This window comes from Rana temporaria, chromosome 3 (genome assembly GCF_905171775.1).
Source record: "Rana temporaria chromosome 3, aRanTem1.1, whole genome shotgun sequence".
NCBI classification, from domain to species: Eukaryota; Metazoa; Chordata; class Amphibia; order Anura; family Ranidae; genus Rana; species Rana temporaria.
The window spans coordinates 445,696,613-445,719,802 of NC_053491.1; the positions used below are offsets into that span (position 1 = coordinate 445,696,613).

The window sequence follows — 23,190 nt, forward strand, 5'->3', positions numbered from 1 at the left end:
TCTTCTGTTCATACATTGTATGAACAGAAGATCAGCATTTCTCTCCCTGACAGGACCGGGAGCTGTGTGTTTACACACACAGCTCCCGGTCCTCGCTCTGTAACGAGCGATCGCGTGTGCCCGGCGGCGATCGCGCCCCTAGTGGCCTGCGCGAGAGCCGACGTAGAGCTATGGGCTCTCGCGCAGGGGAGCCGACCTGCCGTTATAAAGTTGCTGGTCGGCAAGCAGTTAATGGCCACAATGCCCACCGGGCACGCGCACGGGAGTCGGGGACACGCACCCCTAGTGGCCGCTTTTAGAGCCGACGTAGAGCTACGGGCTCTCTCGCGCAGGGGAGCCGACCTGCCGCCGTAGAACTGTGGCGGCTGGTCGGCAAGCAGTTAAAGGGGTTGTAAAGGTTTGTTTTTTATTTTCTATATAGGTTCCTTTAGGCTAGTGCATTGTTGGTTCACTTACCTTTTCCTTCCATTTACCTTCTAAATCTTTTTTTTCTTTGTCTGAATTTCTCACTTCCTGTTCCTCCTCAGTAACCTTGCCCGCATCATCCGAGCTGTTCTGGCTGGGGGTTAGTCAGCATGCTCGCCCCCTCCCTCGGGACTAGCATCATCCGAGCTGTTCTGGCTGGGGGTTAGTCAGCGTGCTCGCCCCCTCCCTTGGGACTAGCATCATCCGAGCTGTTCTGGCTGGGGGTTAGTCAGCGTGCTCGCCCCCTCCCTCGAGACTAGCATCATCCGAGCTGTTCTGGCTGGGGGTTAGTCAGCGTGCTCGCCCCCTCCCTCGGGACTAGCATCATCCGAGCTGTTCTGGCTGGGGGTTAGTCAGCATGCTCGCCCCCTCCCTCGGGACTAGCATCATCCGAGCTGTTCTGGCTGGGGGTTAGTCAGCGTGCTCGCCCCCTCCCTCGGGACTAGCATCATCCGAGCTGTTCTGGCTGGGGGTTAGTCAGCATGCTCGCCCCCTCCCTCGGGACTAGCATCATCCGAGCTGTTCTGGCTGGGGGTTAGTCAGCGTGCTCGCCCCCTCCCTTGGGACTACCATCATTCGAGCTGTTCTGGCTGGGGGTTAGTCAGCATGCTCGCCCCCTTCCTCGGAACTAGCATCATCCGAGCTGTTCTGGCTGGGGGTTAGTCAGCATAGTCCCAAGGAAGGGTGCGAGCACGCTAACTAACCCCCAGCCAGAACAGCTCGGATGATGGGGGCAAGCTTACTGAGGAGAAACAGGAAGTGAGAAATTCAGACAAAAAAATAAAAACATTTAGAAGGGAAATGGAGGGAAAAGGTAAGTGAACCAACAATGCACAAGCTTAAAGGAACCTATTTAGAAAATAAAAAACAAACCTTTACAACCCCTTTAAAGCCTGTTTATACCTGGTGTTGGAGGCTTCTGCATAGCATCCAGTCCAATAACAATTTTTTTTAGAGCAGGTTAGCAGATGTTTTTAGAGCTTACTTTGGCAAATAACCTCTCTCCCATTTGCTCCAATTTTCCATGCTAATTATGTCCACTGAATAAAAAAAAAGAAAATCCAAGAAGGCTCCTGCTCGGTGGTGCCCTAGGCGTCTGTCTCATCTGCATACATTATATATACAGGGCCTGTGTTAAACTCTGGAGGCTAGAATCCCATTTTCCAAGATACAGGACCTGTTCTTTAGGCTGGCCTTAGATGGGGCATTGTTCTCGGGGAACGTCTGATGGAGAAATTTTATATTCACTACTCAGAGAAAATAGGGAAAGGTTAGTTAGTTCGTTCAGCAAACCATTGTTAGTAGTAATGATACTTTTGGCCTCTTAAAGCGGAGTTCCACCCACAATTTCACTTTTTAAATATAAATACCCCTGTAATACACAAGCTTAATGTATTCTAGTAAAGTTAGTCTGTAAACTAAGGTCCGTTTTGTTAGGTTGTTAGAGCATTTAGACACTTTATAAAATAGAAATTGACTGGGGCCATCTTAAGTGTGGGCATCATGAAGCCAGACTGTATGACTTCCTGGATTTCAGCCTTGCAGACCTCGCACATGCTCAGTGCTGCACAAGCAGTGTCAGATCAGGTTTCAGCACCTGTACTGTCCAAGTCACATGATTCTTTGAGACTGGGGAGTGCACAGACTTCTGGAAAGTTACACCCACTACATTCCCAGGAGTCTGTGCGGTGTAGGTTAGGAAGCATTAAGCACCTAGGTGCAGGAAGTGGGAAGATTAACTATTCTGCCTAGCAACAACACTTTGAAGGCATCTAAAAAAAAAAAAAAATTCGTAAAGGACTAATGACATTTTTTTAAAACTACTGATGTAATGTTAAATTTATGGGTGGAACTCCACTTTAAGGAATTGTTTTTTTCCCCCCAAGGTCAACCCATAAACAGTGCGTTACTCATGTGATCATTGTATTGGGGACAATTAATGTCAGATATATATTAGGTCATCTTTCCATTACAAAAAGGCATACTTTAGCCACTCAACGGCATGACGTGGCAGTTGATGGATTCAGCTATGTCTAGCTAAATAGGCAAGTCTCCTGTCTACAGGCCCCAAATAAGAATGTCAGCCAACCTATTCCAGGAGGAAGTATTGATCAGGTTAGAGGACTTGTCCTTAGCTCTAGTCTAACTCCCGGTGATAAGTGGCACTGACAGCATTTACCAGCGTCATTCTCCTTTCCAATGACTAGTCTAACTCCCGGTGATAAGTGGCACTGACAGCATTTACCAGCGTCATTCTCCTTTCCAATGACTAGTCTAACTCCCGGTGATAAGTGGCACTGACAGCATTTACCAGCGTCATTCTCCTTTCCAATGACTAGTCTAACTCCCGGTGATAAGTGGCACTGACAGCATTTACCAGCGTCACTCTCCTTTCCAATGACTAGTCTAACTCCCGGTGATAAGTGGCACTGACAGCATTTACCAGCGTCACTCTCCTTTCCAATGACTAGTCTAACTCCCGGTGATAAGTGGCACTGACAGCATTTACCAGCGTCACTCTCCTTTCCAATGACTAGTCTAACTCCCGGTGATAAGTGGCACTGACAGCATTTACCAGCGTCACTCTCCTTTCCAATGACTTAACAGGATTGCTCAGCCAAGCCGACTGTGCCTGTTTAGGAGTGCATAGCCTGTTCCCCATCACACATGCCCATGTAGGTCTATCTGCATGCTCTTGTAGGTCTATCTTGATGCCCTCATCACACATGCCCTCATAGGTATCTTCATGCCACCCTTATCACAGATGCTCTAATAGGTCTATCTTCAAACCCTCATCATACATGCCCTCATAGGTATCTTCATGCCCTCATCACACATGTCCTCATAGGTCTTTCTTCATGCCCTCATCACAAATGCCTTTGTGGGTCTATCTTCATGTCCTCATCACACATGCCTCATAGGTATCTTCATGCCCTCATCACACATGCCCTCAAAGGGTCTATCTTCATGCCCTCACCACAAATGTCTTAGTAGGTCTATCTTCATACCCTCATCACACATGCCCTCATAGATATCTTCATGCCCTCATCACAGATGCTCTAATAGGTCTATCTTCATACCCTCATCATACATGCCCTCATAGGTATCTTCATGCCCTCATCACACATGCCCTCATAGGTCTTTCTTCATGCCCTCATCACAAATGCCTTTGTGGGTTTATCTTCATGTCCTCATCACACATGCCTCATAGGTATCTTCATGCCCTCAAAGGGTCTATATTCATGCCCTCACCACAAATGTCTTAGTTGGTCTATCTTCATGTCCTCATCACACATGCCCTCATAGATATCTTCATGCCCTCATCACAGATGCTCTAATAGGTCTATCTTCATACCCCCATCATACATGCCCTCATAGGTATTTTCATGCCCTCATCACACATGCCTTCATAGGTCTATCTTCATGCACTCATCATACATGCCCTCATAGGAATGTTCATGCCCTCATCACACATGCCCTCATAGGTATCTACATGCCCTCATCACACATGTCCTAATAGGTCTATCTTCATGCCCTCATCATACATGCCCTCATAGGTATCTTCATACCCCCATCATACATGCCCTCATAGGTATTTTCATGCCCTCATCACACATGCCTTCATAGGTCTATCTTAATGCACTCATCATACATGCCCTCATAGGTATCTTCATGCCCTCATCACACATTCCCTCATAGGTATCTACATGCCCTCATCACACATGTCCTAATAGGTTTATCTTCATGCCCTCATCATACAATAGGTATCTACATGCCCTCATCACACATGTCCTAATAGGTTTATCTTCATGCCCTCATCATACATGCCCTCATCATACATGCCCTCAAGGGTCTATCTTCATACCCTCGTAGATCTATCTTCATACCCTCATCACACATGTCTTTATTCTCTCATTACACATGCCCTTGTAGGTCTATCTTCATACCCTCATCACACATGCCCTTGTAGGCCTATCACCATGCCCTCATCACACATGCCCTTGTAGGTTCTCTTTTTATTTATGACTTCACAGGCTCTTACTGTAAATAATCAATTTGCCCAGCGGTGGAAATGGTGATAATTGTCTTATTACAGTAAATGGGGAACTGTATTCTACTTGCTCTGGAGAAGCCAAGGTAAAGAGATAAAGTAAATAGGCCAAGCTATAGATAGACGGGATAGATAACTAGACAGATGAATAGAAAAGGAATATGCCGAGCTGGAAAAAAAAGATAGATAGATAGATAGATAGATAGATAGATAGATAGATAGATAGATAGATAGATAGATAGATAGATAGATAGATAGAGAGATAGATAGAGAGATAGATAGAAAGATAGATAGATAGATAGAAAGATAGATAGATAGAGAGAGATAGAGAGATAGAGAGATATAGATAGATATAGATAGATATAGATAGAGAGAGAGAGAGAGATAGAGAGAGAGAGAGAGAGAGAGAGAAAGAAAGAGCGAGAGAGATAGATAGATAGATAGATAGATAGATAGATAGATAGATAGATAGATAGATAGATAGATAGATAGATAGATAGATAGATAGATAGATAGAGAGAGATAGATAGATAGATAGATAGATAGAGAGAGAGAGAGAGAGAGATAGATAGATAGACAGATAGATAGACAGATAGATAATAGGGCAAAGATCATACAGCAATGTCATCACACAGCTGCTCACAGACATCATCCGCTGCAGCTAATAAAACGAAATCCCCATATTTGGGAGGTACACATAGCAGACCTTAATCTCCCATTAAAATCCCATCTTGCCTGCCCCTTTCTACAAGCAGCAATGTTACCTCTTGGTGCGCCTGAACATGGCTGGAGGGGGTAGGTGACCTCGGCCAGGTGTGCTGGGGGTTGTCAGTGATGAAGTGGTTGTCAGAAGGTGATCAGAGAAACTCCAGGAAAGACATGGTCATTAGCGGAGACTGGAAAGGGACCAGCTGGGTGTTGAGGAAAGGACGATGACAGGATAAAAATAGAGGAACCACAGCAGAGGTGAGATGGGAAGAGACTGTAGAAGGTTAGAGAGCAAGACAATAGAGGAGGAGGTAGAGAAGAGAGCGACCAAGGGACAAAAATGGACAGAGATAGAGACAGAGATAGAGACAGAGATAGATGGACAAAGAAAATGGGACAGGAGAAGGAGCCGGGTACCGATGTGATATATAGGTAGACGGCGGAGAAGGTGACAAGGAATGAGCGATGGAGAGAGGGAGGGCAGCTGGAGGAGGGATTGGTGAAAAGACAGAGGGAGGAAAAGACAAAGGCAGAGCTTAGGAGACAGTAGAGGGAGAGATGCTGGAGATCCAGGGGGAGAGGAGACAGGGAAGGATGACAAGGATATTATGAGGGGAAAGGAAGCAGCAAAAAGAACTGCAGACAGGAGGGGGCGAGCAGACAGCGAGATTGAACCAGTGAGAGACTGCAGCTGTGTCCTTTACTGCTCAGCATGAGTGTGCATCTGTGTGACACGTCAACTACACGTGTGTGGATGACGATAACCGGCTCTGTCATGCCTGTAAGTTAGCACGCCTCTATAGGTGTGTAGATTTGTGTCACTGCACATGTACATTAAGATGCCCAGAGAGCATTAGGTAACCGTCATCCAATCATGCCGGTTTTGGCAGAATCAGGTGATAATCAGGCGGCCTACGGGGACTGTCAGCAGACAACCCCAGGAAATGGATCCCGAGGATAACAGATTATGGCAAATATACCCAAAATCCCAGGGCCCCGTACAGCCTACCACAAAAAATACACTAAAATCATTATTAGTGGACACAAACATATAAGAGAACCTGTGTAAGTGAGCCCTTTTATAATAGAACAGGAAGGGGGATCAGTACAAGGGAAGCAATTACAGCAACAATTCCCTGTGTCTCTCCCTGCAGCAGCTGAAAGCTGGTGGGAGGGACAGAAAGCAGCTTTCAGCTGCTGCAGAGAGCCACATGGGGCATCTTTCTGAAATTGCCCCTCCGCCCGGTCACACCGATTCCCCCTGTTGTTGGGGCCCCTCTGTGTGCCAGGGCCCCCTACAGGAGGACTGGTGGTCCCCCCCCTCTGTCAGCGGCCCTGCCCAACTCCATCTCTACACAGTGCTATATCCACCTGTGTCCATGATAATCTATGAACCCCTTCCATCTTGACATTAATCGTGTACCCCCATATCCATCTCAGAGCTATGCAATTCCCTTATCTTTCTCTAAACTTCATGAGCTTTGTATACCACATCTGCTGTAGACAAAGGTATGCACACCTTTATATCCTTCTCTAGACAAAGTAAGCTCCTTATGCCTGACAAGGGGGGACCACCAGTCCTCCTGTAGGGGGCCCTGGCACACAGAGGGGCCCAAACAGCAGGGGGAATCAGTGTGGTTGGGCGGAGAGGCAATTTCAGAAAGATGATCCATGTGGCTCTCTGCAGCAGCTGAAAGCTGGTTTCTCTCCCTCTGTGTGCCAGGGCCCACTACAGGAGGACTGGTGCCCCCCCCCCCCCCCTGTCAGCGGCCCTGCCCAAGTCCATCTCTACACAGTGCTATATCCACCTGTGTCCATGATAATCTATGAACCCCTTCCATCTTGACATTAATTGTGTACCCCCATATCCATCTCAGAGCTATGCAATTCCCATATCTTCCTCTAAACTTCATGAGCTTTGTATACCACATATCTGATGTAGACAAAGGTATGCACACCTTTATATCCTTCTCTAGACAAAGTAAGCTCCTTATGCCTAAATCCACCTCTAGACACTGGAAGCTTTGTACCCCATTTCCACCTTCTAGATATACCGGCGTATCTAACACAAGTAAGTACACCCCTCATATTTATGTAAATATTTTATTCTATCTTTTCATGTGACAACACTGAAGAAATGACACTTTGCTACAATATAAAGTAGTGAGTGTATAGCTTGTATAACAGTGTAAATTTGCCTTCCCCTCAAAATAACTCAACACACAGCCATTAATGTCTAAACCGCTGGCAACAAAAGTGAGTACACCCCTAAGTGAAAATGTAAAAATTTGGCCCAAAGTGTCAATATTTTGTGTGGCAACCATTCTTTTCCAGCACTGCCTTAACCTTCTGCAGTTCACCAGAGCTTCATATGTTGCCACTGGAGTCCTCTTCCACTCCTGCATGATGACATCACAGAGCTGGTGGATGTTAGAGACCTTGCGCTCCTCCACCTTCCATTTGAGGATGCCCCACAGATGCTCAATAGGGTTTAGGTCTAGAGACATGCTTGGCCAGTCCATCACCTTTACCCTGAGCTTCTTTAGCACAGCAGTGGCCATCTTGGAGACGTGTTTGGGGTCGTTATCATGTTTTAAATACTGCCCTGTGGCCCAGTCTCTGAAGGGAGGGGATCATGCTCTGCTTCAGTATGTCACAGTACATGTTGGCATTCATGGTTCCCTCAATAAACTGTAGCTCCCCAGAGCCGACAGCACTCATGCAGCCCCAGACCATGACACTCCCACCACCATGCTTGACTGTAGGCAACATACACTTGTCTTTGTTCTCCTCACCTGGTTGCCGCCACACACGCTTGACACCATCTAAACCAGATAAGTTAATCTTGGTCTCATCAGACCACAGGACATGGTTCCAGTAATCCATGTACTTAGTCTGCTTGTCTTCAGCAAACTGTTTGCGGGCTTTCTTGTGCATCATCTTTAGAAGAAGCTTCCTTCTGGGATGACAGTCATGCAGACCAATTTAATGCAGTGTGCAGCTTATGGTCTGAGCACTAACAGGCTGACCCCCCACCCGTTCAACCTCTGCAGAAATGCTGGCAGCACTCATATGTTTATTTCCCAAAGACAACCTCTGGACATGATGCTGAGCATGTGCACCCAACTTCTTTGGTCGACCATGGCGAGGCCTGTTCTGAGTGGAACCTGTCCTGTTAAACCCCTGTATGGTCTTGGCCACCGTGCTGCAGCTCAGTTTTAGGGTCTTGGCAATCTTCTTATAGCCTAGAACATCTTTATGTAGAGCAAAAATTCTTTTTTTCAGATCCTCAGAAAGTTCTTTGCCATGTGGTGCCATGTTGAACTTTCAGTGACCAGTATGAGAGAGTGAGAGCGATAACACCAAATGTAAGGCCTAGTACACACAAGAGGATTTATCCGCGGATACGGTCCACCGGACCGTTTCCGCGGATAAATCCTCTCGAGGATTTGCGCGGATTTTGATCCGATGGAGTGTACTCACCATCGGATCGAAATCCGCGCCGAAATCCCATCGCGATGACGTGTCGCGCCGTCGCCGCGATGATGACGCGGCGACGTGCACGACACTGTCATATAAAGAATTCCACGCATGCGTCGAATCATTACGACGCATGCGGGGGATTGATTCGGACGGATTGATCCGGTGAGTCTGTACAGACCAGCGGATCAATCCGTTGGGATGGATTCAAGCGGATAGATTTTAAAGCATGTCTTAAAATTTTTATCCGCTGGAAATCCATCCCAGGGGATAAAAATCCGCGGAAACAGATCCGCTGGATTGTACACACCATAGGATCTATCCGCTGGAGCCGGTCCGTGGATCAATTCCAGCGGATGGATCCTCTCGTGTGTACGGGGCCTTACACACCTGCTCCCCATTCGCACCTGAGACCTTGTAAAACGAATGAGTCACTTGACACCAGGGAGGAAAATGGCTAATTGGGCCCAATTTGGACATTTTCACTTAGGGGTGTACTCACTTTTGTTGCCAGCGGTTTTGACATTAATGGCTGTGTGTTGAGTTATTTTGATGGGACAGCAAATTTTCTGTTATACAAGCTGTACACTCACTACTTTACATTGTAGCAAAGTGTAATTTCTTCAGTATTGTCACAATATAATAAAATATTTACAAAAATGTGAGGGGTGTACTCACTTTTGTGAGATACTGTTATAAGCTTTATATCCTTTATTCACCTCTAGCCTAGAAAAGCTCAGTGTCCCATATCCATCTTTATGCACAGAAAGGTCTGTATTTGCCATATGCATCTCTCTGCTTCATAAGCTTTGAGTATACCGCATCTACTTTCAATGTGATAAGTTCTGTACAGCCATTTATGTTTCTAAAACATAATAAAAGCTCCTTATCCTAATATCTACCTTTAGATACTCTTTTCCCTCATATCTATCTCTAGATGTAATAAGCTTTGTACCCAGGGCCGCTGATAGAGGTGGACCACCGGTCCTCTTGTAGGGGGCCCGAGCACAAGGGGTGCCCACACAGGGAGGGGGATTATTAATGGACGACAATTACAGAACTCTTCCTCCAGCAGCTAAAAGCTGGTCTCTCCCCCTCTCCCTGCTGCAAGCTTTTATCTGCTCACTAATCTCCCTCCCTATGTGTCCCCTTACCAGGGCTGGCTCTAATGTTAGCTGTGCACCTGAGTTTGTTTCTCTCCCTCGGTTTCTCTGATCCCGGAGCTTTCAACTGCCCGGCCTGCATATTTTTTGTATCTTATCTTCATTTTTATTTCTTAACTCAGTTTTATCTTTAAGATTTAACAGGAATTCTGTGAGTTATGTTGTATTTGTGTCTGCTAATAATGCTTTTATTGTATTTTTAGCAAAATATAGCTTTAATATTTTCGGGGGGCAGGGCACCGCTGTCGGTAGTCTGTAAGGGGCCCTGCGATTTCTATCAGCAGCCCTGTCTGTACCCCATATCCACAGCTAGACATGAGTAGCTCTACATCCTATATCCACCTTTAAATATAAGCTCTGCATCCTATATCCATCTTCAAATATGATAGGTTCTGCACCCTATATCCAACTCTAGATATGATAAACTCTGTACCCTACATCCACCTCTAGACATGATAAGCTCTGCATCCTATATCCACCTCTAGATATGATAAGCTCTGCACCCTATATCCACCTCTAGATATGATAAGCTCTGCACCCTATATCCACCTCTAGATATGATAAGCTCTGCTTCCTATATCCACCTCTAGATATGATAAGCTCTGTACCCTATATCCACCTCTAGATATGATAAGCTCTGCACCCTATATCCACCTCTAGATATGATAAGCTCTGCTTCCTATATCCACCTCTACATATGATAAGCACTGCATCCTATATCCACCTCTAGATATGATAAGCTCTGCATCCTATATCCACCTCTAGATATGATAAGCTCTGCTTCCTATATCCACCTCTAGATATGATAAGCTCTGCTTCCTATATCCACCTCTAGATATGATAAGCTCTGCACCCTATATCCACCTCTAGATATGATAAGCTCTGCTTCCTATATCCACCTCTACATATGATAAGCACTGCATCCTATATCCACCTCTAGATATGATAAGCTCTGCATCCTATATCCACCTCTAGATATGATAAGCTCTGCTTCCTATATCCACCTCTAGATATGATAAGCTCTGCACCCTAGATCCACCTCTAGATACGATAAGCTCTGTACTCTATATCACTGGTAAACATGATAAATTCTGTATCTTTTATCCACCTCTAGACATGATAAGACATACTCATGACATTATAGGCTGTGCACGCTTATATCTATCTCTAGATACAATAAATTCCAAATCTTCATATCCACCCTTAGACCTAGTAATCTCTGTACCCCATATCCACCTCTAGACCTAGTAATCTCTGTACACCATATCCACCTCTAGACCTAGTAATCTCTGTACCCCATATCCACCTCTAGACCTAGTAATCTCTGTACCCCATATCCACCTCTAGACCTAGTAATCTCTGTACCCCATATCCACCTCTAGACCTAGTAATCTCTGTACACCATATCCACCTCTAGACCTAGTAATCTCTGTACCCCATATCCACCTCTAGACCTAGTAATCTCTGTACCCCATATCCACCTCTAGACCTAGTAATCTCTGTACACCATATCCACCTCTAGACCTAGTAATCTCTGTATACCATATCCACCTCTAGACCTAGTAATCTCTGTACCCCATATGCACCTCTAGACCTAGTAATCTCTGTACCCCATATCCACCTCTAGACCTAGTAATCTCTGTACCCCCATATCCACCTCTAGACCTAGTAATCTCTGTACCCCCATATCCACCTCTAGACCTAGTAATCTCTGTACCCCCATATCCACCTCTAGACCTAGTAATCTCTGTACCCCCATATCCACCTCTAGACCTAGTAATCTCTGTACCCCATATCCACCTCTAGACCTAGTAATCTCTGTACCCCATATGCACCTCTAGACCTAGTAATCTCTGTACCCCATATCCACCTCTAGACCTAGTAATCTCTGTACCCCCATATGCACCTCTAGACCTAGTAATCTCTGTTCCCATATCCACCTCTAGACCTAGCAATCTCTGTACCCCATATCCACCTCTAGACCTAGTAATCTCTGTACCCCCATATCCACCTCTAGACCTAGTAATCTCTGTACCTCATATCCACCTCTAGACCTAGTAATCTCTGTACCCCATATCCACCTCTAGACCTAGTAATCTCTGTACCCCATATGCACCTCTAGACCTAGTAATCTCTGTACCCCATATCCACCTCTAGACCTAGTAATCTCTGTACCCCATATGCACCTCTAGACCTAGTAATCTCTGTACCTCATATCCACCTCTAGACCTAGTAATCTCTGTACCTCATATCCACCTCTAGACCTAGTAATCTCTGTACCTCATATCCACCTCTAGACCTAGTAATCTCTGTACCCCATATCCACCTCTAGACCTAGTAATCTCTGTACCCCATATCCACCTCTAGACCTAGTAATCTCTGTACCCCATATCCACCTCTAGGCCTAGTAATCTCTGTACCCCCATATCCACCTCTAGACCTAGTAATCTCTGTACCCCATATCCACCTCTAGACCTAGTAATCTCTGTACCCCCATATCCACCTCTAGACCTAGTAATCGCTGTACCCCATATCCACCTCTAGACCTAGTAATCTCTGTACCCCATATCCACCTCTAGACCTAGTAATCTCTGTACCCCATATGCACCTCTAGACCTAGTAATCTCTGTACCCCATATGCACCTCTAGACCTAGTAATCTCTGTACCCCATATCCACCTCTAGACCTAGTAATCTCTGTACCCCCATATCCACCTCTAGACCTAGTAATCTCTGTACCCCCATATCCACCTCTAGACCTAGTAATCTCTGTACCCCTATATCCACCTCTAGACCTAGTAATCCCTGTACCTCATATCCACCTCTAGACCTAGTAATCTCTGTACCCCATATCCACCTCTAGTCCTAGTAATCTCTGTACCTCATATCCACCTCTAGACCTAGTAATCTCTGTACCCCATATCCACCTCTAGTCCTAGTAATCTCTGTACCCCTATATCCACCTCTAGACCTAGTAATCTCTGTACCTCATATCCACCTCTAGACATATGTTCTGTAGTTCATATTATATATACTGTTAGACATTATAGGCTATGCACCCTCATATCCATTTCTAGACACACTTAACTCTCTATCCCTTATATCTATATCTGTATTCTGATATCCCATATACACCTTAAGATCTGTACCCCATAGATATCATAAATTCTGTAGTCACGTAGACAAAATAGGTTCTGTACCCTATACTCCATCTATTCTGGATAGTGTAAGCTCTGCATTCTATATCCATATTCAAACACATTGAGCTCCAAATCCTCTTATTTTACCTCTAGACGTGGTAATCTCTGTACCCTATATATATCTCTAGACATAAACTCTGTAACCTATAAACACCTATAGACATGATAAGCTCTGTACCATATGTACAATACACCTCTACACATGATAAGCTCTGTGCCATATGTACAGTACACCTCTACACATGATAAGCTCTGTGCCATATGTACAGTACACCTCTACACATGATAAGCTCTGTGCCATATGTACAGTACACCTCTACAAATCATAAGCTCTGTACCCTATATCCACCTCTAGACATGTTAAGCTATGCATCCTATATTCGCTTCTAGACATAATAAACTTTGCACCATAAATATACTGTACCTCTGGAAATTAAAGAGCCTCTGTCCTGAGCTGGCTAAATTTAGGTTGTAGCTCTGCTTTAGTTAGCTAAGCTACAATTTACTTTTTAGGTTCGATCAGGTTTGTCCCTAAACCTGGTGATTGATTGATTGCATGTTCCAGAAATAGTGTGGGAGGATCAGTCAGTGGATTATGAATAATTATCTGATCTTATCCAATCCTTGGGAGGCTGGCCCAGAAGATGTGGCTAGGGAGAAGATAAATATTTTGGAGGATCTGATCAGAGCTCTCACCTCCTGGAAATTATTGCTACTAGGCCTCAGCATGTGCTATGGGCTGAGGGCCTGAAGACTTACTTGAAAGAGATTGGCTTGTGGAAGCTTGGCTGGGGAGGATGGCGCTTTTTCGATTGTGGCTCCAGGTGTGGAAGTCCTTCTTGAGGAAGAGACGGACGCCAGAGGTTGCTTGCTGCTTAAAGCGGAAGTAAACCCATCGATTTGATAGTTTCAAAAGACAGTTAACATTCCCGGCATGCCGGAAATGCTAGCTGTCACATTGGTTGTGCTCTCATCCAAACTGTCAAACCATCCAATGGCTGGTGTCATAACTGATCACATGTGCAGCATCATGGCAGTTGCAAATTAAATAGAGGCCAAGATGGCAGCTTCCTTGGTTGAAAACGATAGGAGGGTTTACTTCCACTTTAAGGACTGACTGCTCTCATAGGGTCTCAAAGGGTCTTGGATATACTATCTGTCCCCTCTGCATTATTTTTGAGGCTTTTGAGGAAAGAATGACCGCCGGCGCTTTTTTTTTACGTCGTTTGCGTTCTGCTTTTTCCGGCGTATAGTTACCCCTGCTATATGAGGGGTAGCTAATGTTAAGTATGGCCGTCGTTCCCGCGCCGAGTTTTGAAATTTTACGTCGTTTGCGTAAGTCGTTCGCGAATACGGCTGGACGTAATTTACGTTCACGTGCGACGTCATTTATAGCAATGCACACTGGGATATTTTACGGACGGTGCATGTGCCGTTCAAATAATACGTCAAAAGCGCGGGGTCAAGTTAGATTTAAATAATACACGCCCCCTACATCCCCATTTGAATTACGCGGCCTTACGCCGCAACACATACGTTACGCCGCCGTAACTAAGGGCGCAAGTTCTTTCTGAATAAAGAACTTGCGCCCAAAGTTAGAGCGGCGTAACGTATCGGAGATATGCCGGACAGATACGCCATTGTATCTGAATCCGGCCCTAAAAGTTTAGAGGTAGTTATGACTGTGGAAGAAGTCTAAAGACTTTTTCACTTGGGCGGCTGGGGGGCAGTAAAAATAGGTAGCTGTGCTGAAGTTTTACCGCCACTTGGCAGCCCACTAAAATGCTAACATTACAGCCAGACAGGGCTGTACACATGCAAAGTGTTGCGGCAATGGCAATTTAAACTTACTCATTGAGGTCAACAGGAGCACGCCCCAAAACCACAAGCCAAATCCTTGGTTTGCGGTTACGGTGTGGTATTTTAATACAAAATCCCCCTTGGGATTAATAAAAATTATTTAAAAAAAGGATCACCTCCTGAATATTTGCCAGTTGCTGCTATACCTTCCTCTGAAAAGCTATCCACCGCGGATCACTTGTAGGCAGCTGCAGTCTACTTTCTATCCTGCAGGTGGCACTCTTCCACAGCAGCACTATTGTTGGAGAGGAAGTCAAGAGGAACAAAGTTCCTCTATGGTTTCGTAGGTCACTGGGGAGGCATCCAATTGGATGCTGCCAAATGTGACTCTGACAGCCATCTTGGGTCAGGCAGAGCCCTTTTAAGGCCCTGGCTCCCAGGTTTGGTGTGCTTTTGTGGGTAGGTAGAGTAGGGACAGGTTCCCGGGCCTGCTGGGGACAGTACTAGCGGTAAGGGAAAGGCTCCTGATGAGGAGAGAAAGCATAGGGATGCATCTTCTTTGGACTTTACCCCGTTTGGGCACAAGACGGCCAGGCCGCATTCCGATCTCTTAACAGACAGGAAGTTTCTGGACAGGTAAGGGGAACCCAATTTAATTCCAGTGACCCCTTTGTCGGTTGTCCCTACATGATGATAAGCTCTGTGCTATATATCTATCTCTAGATATGATAAGCTGTGCAGCCTACCAACCTCGACACAATATGCTCTGATAAGCTCTGTACTGCACATCCATCTCTAGACATAATATGCTAAAGGGCCGTACACACAGGCCGAATGTCAGGTGGCAACGGCCGGTTTATTAGAAACTAGATGACATTTGGCACGTGTGTAGGCAGCTAGTCCGACAGACGCCGGTGTTCTGCCGAGAAAGGTCTCCCGTCGAATAATGCGAGCCCTGTGCTGCGTAGGCGCAGTACGGAGCGCAACGGAGCCGCCGAAAGTCTCCAAACATGAACAGCTGTTGATCAGCTGCACACGGCGGCTGCACAATGAAGACGACATTGTGCCACGCGCTGCCGCACGCTCCCGATGCTCGTGCAACTCTGCAAGGGGCGGGTGTATTATTCATTGAACTCTGCAAGGGGCGGATGCATACAGAAGAGACCGTATTGTATCATGATGGGCAGAGCTCATATGATGGGGGTGGATTTCTCAAAGGGGCGGATGTATTATTGAGAAGCCCGTGTAGTTTACTGAGAAATCCACCCCCAATTTATCAGCTCCTGCCCATCTTTATTAAATACGGCCTCTTCTGTAGGCATCCGCCCCTCACACGCTTTAATCAACATTATATCCGCCCTGTGAGCATCGGGAGCGTGCGGGAGCGAATGGCACAAAGTTGTCTGCTGTGCGCAGACGCCATGTACATCTGTTCAGGTTCGGAGCCTTTCGGCGGCACCGTAGTGCTTCGTACTGCGCAAGGGCTGCGCCTGCGCAGTACAGGGCGGGCATTATTCAACGGGGGACCTTTCTCATCAAAACACCGGCCGTGGCTGGCTTCTGTCGAAGGGGCATGACCAAAAAAAGGTCTGCCGATCGACTCCCGAGTCCCAATCAGTGCTCTCAGCCAATGTTCTGGTGGGGGGGCATGCCCCTGCCAGAACACAATAGCTCAGCGAGCATGGTTGCTGTACTGATGTCAGATAGTTAGTACAGCAGCTCCTAAACAGTTTTTTTTTATTCAGCCTGCAGGGTTGAACCATAAAACTGTTAGTATGTACCAGGCCATGTAACAGTGGCGGCTGGTGCTCAACCTTTTTTGGGGGGGCGCAAATGAAAACAAATAAAATAATTGCAGCCTCACTGTGCCTATCAAATGCAGCCACGGTGCCATCAATTGTCACCACTGTGCCATGTCATCAAACGCAGTCACTGTGCCATCAATTGTCACCACTGTGCCATGCCATCAAATGCAGTCATTGTGCCATCAATTGTCACCACTGTGCCATGCCATAAAACACATTCACTGTGCCATCAATTGTCACCACTGTGCCATGCCATCAAACGCAGTCACTGTGCCATCAATTGTCACCACTGTGCCATGCCATCAAATGCAGTCACTGTGCCATCAATTGTCACCACTGTGCCATGCTATCAAACGCAGCCGCTGTGCCATCAATTGTCACCACTGTGCCATGCCATCAAATGCAGTCACTGTGCCATCAATTGTCACCACTGTGCCATGCCATCAAACGCAGCCGCTGTGCCATCAATTGTCACCACTGTGCCATGCCATCAAACGCAGCCACTGTGCCAATTGTCACCACTGTGCCCATTGTTGCCACTGTGCATGCCACTGTGCTGTGCCCTTTAATTGTTGCCACTGTGCCCATTGTTGTCACTGTGCTGTGCCCTTTAATTGTTGCCACTGTGCCGCTGGCTCTGATAGGCACTTCCGCTCAGCCAACCAGCTGCCTTTATTCAGGTAACCGGCGCCCAAGGTCCGGTTATCTGAATAGACCAGCGGCAGCTGGCAACCAACAATAACATACATTCGTGCAATACAATGCATGAATGTATGTTATTTGCGAGAGGGGGTGGCGCTGCAGCGCTCTCTATAGACGGCCGCCATCACTGCAGTTAAAAATTAAAAAATACATTTTAACCACTTAACGCCCGCCGCACGCCTATTTACGTCTACAGAATGGCACGTACAGGCAGATGGGCGTATATATACGTCCTTGCCTTCTAGCGGGTGGGGGGTCCGATCGGGACCCCCCCCCCGCTGCGTGCGGCGGGCGGCTTACCTCGGGGAATGATCCGGGATGACGGCGCGGCTATTCGTTTATAGCCGCTCTGTCGCGATCGCTCCCCGGAGCTGAAGAACGGGAGAGCCGTATGTAAACACGGCTTCCCCGTGCTTCACTGTGCCGGCGTATCGATCGAGTCATCCATTTTATAGGGAGACTCGATCGATGACGTCCAGGCCCGGACTGGGACAAAAAATAGGCCCGGGCATTCTAAGCTGAGCAGCCCATTTTGTTAAAAACCAAAATTGGGGGGGCAATTTATCAGGGAAATTACTAATGTTAGCGCTTCAATGATCATGGCACCATGGTTGTTATGGTATCAGGATGATTGAAGAGCATTATTTCTATTATTACCTTGTAATATAAAATTAATTGGTTCAACTCACCATAATATCGAATCAGTGGGAGCCCCGAGTGTGCCACTTGCCACGTCACTTGCCACAAGTTGCGGATTGTCACTTGCCACGTCACCTGCCACAAGTTGCTGATTGTTACTTGCCACATCACCTGCCACACATTGCGGATTATCACTTGCCACGTCACCTGCCACAAGTTGCAGATTATCCCTTTCACGTCACCTGCCACACATTGCAGATTGTCCCTTTCACATCACCTGCCACAAGTTGCAGATTGTCCTTTTCACGTCACCTGCCACAAGTTGCAGATTGTCACTTGCCACATCACCTGCCACACGTTGCGGATTGTCACTTGCCACGTCACCTGCCACAAGTTCCAGATTGTTACTTGCCACATCACCTGCCACACGTTGCGGATTGTCACTTGCCACGTCACCTGCCACAAGTTGCGGATTGTTACTTGCCACATCACTTGCCACATGTTGCGGATTGTCACTTGCCACGTCACCTGCCACACGTTGCAGATTGTCACTTGCCACGTCACCTGCCACAAGTTGCGGATTGTTACTTGCCACATCACCTGTCACAAGTTGCGGATTTTTACTTGCCACATCACCTGCCACACATTGCGGATTGTCACTTGCCACATCACCTGCCACAAGTTGCAGATTGTCCCTTTCATGTCACCTGCCAAAAGTTGCGGATTGTCACTTACCACATCACCTGCCACACATTGTGGATTGTCACTTGCCACGTCACCTGCCACAAGTTGCGGATTGTCACTTGCCACATCACCTGCCACACGTTGCGGATTGTCACTTGCCACGTCACCTGCCACAAGTTGCGGATTGTCACTTGCCACATCACCTGCCACAAGTTGCAGATTGTCCCTTTCATGTCACTTGCCACAAGTTGCGGATTGTCACTTACTACATCACCTGCCACACATTGTGGATTGCCACTTGCCACGTCACCTGCCACAAGTTGCGGATTGTCACTTGCCACGTCACCTGCCACATGTTGCGGATTGTCACTTGCCATGTGACCTGCCACTTGTTGCTGATTGTCACTTGCCACGTCACCTGCCACATGTTGCGGATTGTCACTTGCCATGTCACCTGCCACTTGTTGCTGATTGTCACTTGCCACAATTTGCGGAATGTCACTTGCCTGCCACCAGATGCAGATTGTCACTTGCCACCTCACCTGCCACACCTTGCGGATTGTCACTTGCTAAGGTGGTGTTTTGCTTGTCAGAGTCAGGTAGCAGAGAGATGATGTAATCTCCCTGCTGCCTGCACAGTGAGGGTCGAAAATTACTGCCGGTATGCAAGGCGGGCACGGGGCGGTGAGAGATGATGTCATCTCTCTGCTCCCCCGGCCGCTGGCTTGTTGATTGGCCAGCCACCCACACACCCACAGAGCCGACCAGCTGACCGCCCACTCTCTGACTCTCACTCACTGCTGAACCGCCCGCTCAGACTCTCTGGTGCCAAATTCCGCAACTAAAACTAATTTCTCTCGGGAGTGGCAATTTCCCTGCGTCCGCCTATTGAACACGGCCAAATTACAGTACCTATAAATCTCCATAGGCAACGCTTTTAAAGTCTTTACAGTTACCAGTTTAGAGTTACACAGGAGGTCTGGTGCTAGAATGATTGCTCTCACTATGTTTGCGGCGATACCTTACATGTGTGGTGCTATTGGCATTTATTTATTTTTCCTTTTGTCATTTTTTCAACTTTTTTTTTTTGATCAACTATATTGCTGTTAAAATGGCATTACAAAGGCATGAACAACATCCCTTGTAATAGCATGGGCCGTGACAGTTCCTCTTTTATGGAGAGATCTGGGGTCTATTAGACATCAAATCTGTCCTCTGGCCTCCAATGGAGCCAATCAGTCTGATTGGTAATGGCCAGGTAACCAAAGAGCCAGAACAGGAAGCGACTAAACCCTCGCTCCTTGTTTCTGACGTCACAAGGTAAGAGGAATAAGATCAGTTCCTCTCACTGTGTGCCTAGAGCTGGATGCCACCAGTTGCATCCTTACTGGGTTGCCCACTCACACAGGAGAGCCTGGTGAAGGCGGCGGTGGGAGGGGGTATATATATGTGTGTATATGTATGTGTGTGTGTATATATAATATATATATATATATATATATATATATATACCCAAAAGGTGTCCCAAAGTCGGACTGCATTGCATTGCCGGTTTGAAATCATGCGAGTTCAGATGAACTCGCACAATTTCAAACCGGCAATGCAGTCTGACTTTGGGGGAAGATTTGTCTATTCAAATTGCCCCCGAAGTCAGCAAAAGTAGTACAGGAACTTCTTTTGGGAATTGGTGCGGCGCTGCAAAGTCGATGACACACTGATTCGGACAGTGCTATTGCCGGCTATAGCCGCTGATTTGGTATGCGATTTGACATGTCAAATCGCATGCCAAATCGGCCCAATGTGAATGCAGGACGCCTTTTGGGTACAAGAACTGTCCTTCTCTCACACAATCTCTGACACCATCACTTTGCCCCTTTTACACTAGAGGCGCTTTTCAGCCCTTTTCAGGCATTTTAGAACTAAAAATAGTGCCTGAAAAGTGCTAGTAGGGTGCTTTTAACCCCCGCTAGCGGCCGCGGAAGGGTTAAAACCGGCCGCAAAGCGCTGCCCCTTTGATTTCAATGGTCAAGGGAACTTTAGGAGCGGTGTCCTGCTAGCAGCATCTTTGAGGCGCTGTAAGGAGTGGCAGTGCACCGCTCCAGTGTGAAAGCCCTCTGGCTTTCACATTGGAGTGAAAGGAACGGCTCTTTCAGGGCGCTTTGCAGGTGCTAGTTTTAGCGGTATAGTGCCTGCAAAGTAACCCAGTGTGAAAGGGGTACAAGAGCATTGCTGGTTGGTTTGGAGAGTTTCGTAACCTGTAACAACCAGATTTCATGATTCTGCACTTAGGCTTCTTTCACACTGGGGTGCTTTGAGGGCGCTAAAGAGCTAAAAATAGCGCCTGCAAAGCGCCCTGAAAAAGCGTCTCCCAGGGCTTTCACACTGTAGCGGTGTGCTGGAAGCACGCTCAAAAAAGTCCTGCCAGCTGCATCTTTTGAGGCGCTGTAGGAGCGGTGTATCCACCGCTCCTAAAGCGCTCCTGCCCATTGGCGGTTTTAACCCTTTTTTGGCTGATAGCGGTGGTTAAAAGTGCCCCGCTAGCGGCCGAATAACGCCACAAAAAGGACAGTAAAGCGCCGCTAATAACAGCGGCGTTTTACCGCCGACAGCGCACCGATCCAGTGTGATAGTAGCAAGTTCTGATTGGCAGCTGTGGAGAAATACCTCCTGCTAGTAAATATATATATAATTTCATTGATATCATGAGACTGGCAGACTTTATCAGCTTCTTCTTGCTAGTGATCCAACTAGCAAGAAGAAGCTGATGAAGTCTGAAAGTCTCATGATATCAATGAAATTAAATATATATTTACTAGCAGGAGGTATTTCTCCACAGCTGCCAATCAGATTTCAGGGTCGTTTAGGCATTTTTATTTAACTGCTTATTAAAAACATTGACAGGCAAGCTATTAAAAAAAAAAAAAAAAACATTGGCAGGCTGCCATACTGTGTCACTTACCTTTCTAGACGTCGAGCTCCCTTTAAGACACCAGGCCTCCTCCAGCAGATCCTCCCCCTTCACAGTCACATGACCGGCCTGACGTATTGAAGCCCTTCTTGCTCCTTCCTTCTAAGCCTAGAACAGAAGGCTGGCCGGCGGCCGTGGAGGCGGCTGTGGAGCCTGCCGTGGTGAGCGGCGCAGCCATGCCAGCACAGGGAGAAGCCCAGACGCTGCCTCAGAGTGTGGGGGGGGACCCGGCCGGACACCTGCCTAATAGAAATGCGGCCGTCTCCGCGGAAATCGGCCGCGAATTCGGCCGCGATTTTAGCGCAGAGAGGCCGGCCAAGCAGCTGAGCATGGGGACATGTTAACTGTCGGCCTGGCTGCCGAGGCCCACCGGGCATATGCCCGGTGTGCCCTATGGCCAGTCCGGGCCTGATGACGTCAGTCCTACAGCCACACCCCCCTACAGTTGTAAACACACACTAGGTGAACCCTAACTCCTTCAGCGCCCCCTGTGGTTAACTCCCAAACTGCAACTGTCATTTTCACAATAAACAATGCAATTTAAATGCATTTTTTGCTGTGAAAATGACAATGGTCCCAAAAATGTGTCAAAATTGTATGAAGTGTCCACCATAATGTCGCAGTCACGAAAAAAATCGCTGATCGCCGCCAATAGTAGTAAAAAAATAATAATTAATAAAAATGCAATAAAACTATCCCCTATTTTGTAAACGCTATAAATTTTGCGCAAACCAATCGATAAACACTTATTGTGATTTTTTTTACCAAAAATAGGTAGAAGAATACGTATCGGCCTAAACTGAGGAAAAAAATTGTTTTATATATGTTTTTGGGGGATATTTATTATAGCAAAAATTTCAAAATTGTCGCTCTATTTTTGTTTATAGCGCAAAAAATAAAAACCGCAGAGGTGATCAAATACCTCCAAAAGAAAGCTCTATTTGTGGGGAAAAAAGGACGCCAATTTTGTTTGGGAGCCACGTCGCACGACCACGCAATTGTCTGTTAAAGCGACGCAGTGCCGAAACGCAAAACCTGGCCTGGGCATTTAGCTGCCTAAATGTCCGGGGCTTAAGTGGTTAAGCGAAATAAAAATTCTTAAAGGGCCCGTTTCTTTTTTTTATTGTGACTACAGGAGGGGGGGGGGGGGGGCGGTGCCCGGGCGGCCCTTATGGACGGGCCGCCACTGCCATGTAAGCTACCCAAGATCTATCTTAAGTCAATATTTCCAATCTTTCCATCTCTAAATGCTTTAGGCTCTGTACACCCAAGATACAGCATGTTCTTATTTTTTAACAAGAAAGTACAGCATGTTCTTTACTTTCATAACCATCTACAGACATAAGCTAGAACTGGACAAACACGTTGAGACAGCAGGATTTTTTGAAGAGCCAGGAAGTGTGCATCCGCAGAGAACAGAAGGATAGGTTACAAAACATGAATAATACTTACCCACTGCTCTTCCTGGGCAGGGGCAGATCCTGTTAAAACAAAGAAAAGCCGTTAGGACCAGCCAAAATCCAGCT

At 46.7% G+C, this 23,190-nt stretch overlaps 1 protein-coding gene across 5 annotated transcripts in view; it reads right to left on the bottom strand.

Annotated features, from left to right (window-relative positions):
* MAST1 (microtubule associated serine/threonine kinase 1) overlaps nucleotides 1-23,190 on the bottom strand; it is a 165,208-nt gene that overhangs the window by 103,048 nt on the left and 38,970 nt on the right. For 4 of the 5 annotated variants that reach the window (XM_040346542.1, XM_040346544.1, XM_040346541.1 and 1 more), the window contains exon 2: nucleotides 23,117-23,145. In XM_040346542.1, the coding sequence (XP_040202476.1) occupies nucleotides 23,117-23,145 (29 nt within the window). Of the gene's footprint in view, nucleotides 1-5,280; nucleotides 5,895-23,116; nucleotides 23,146-23,190 lie in introns of those variants that run through there. The other variant, XM_040346543.1, reaches the window with a different exon arrangement.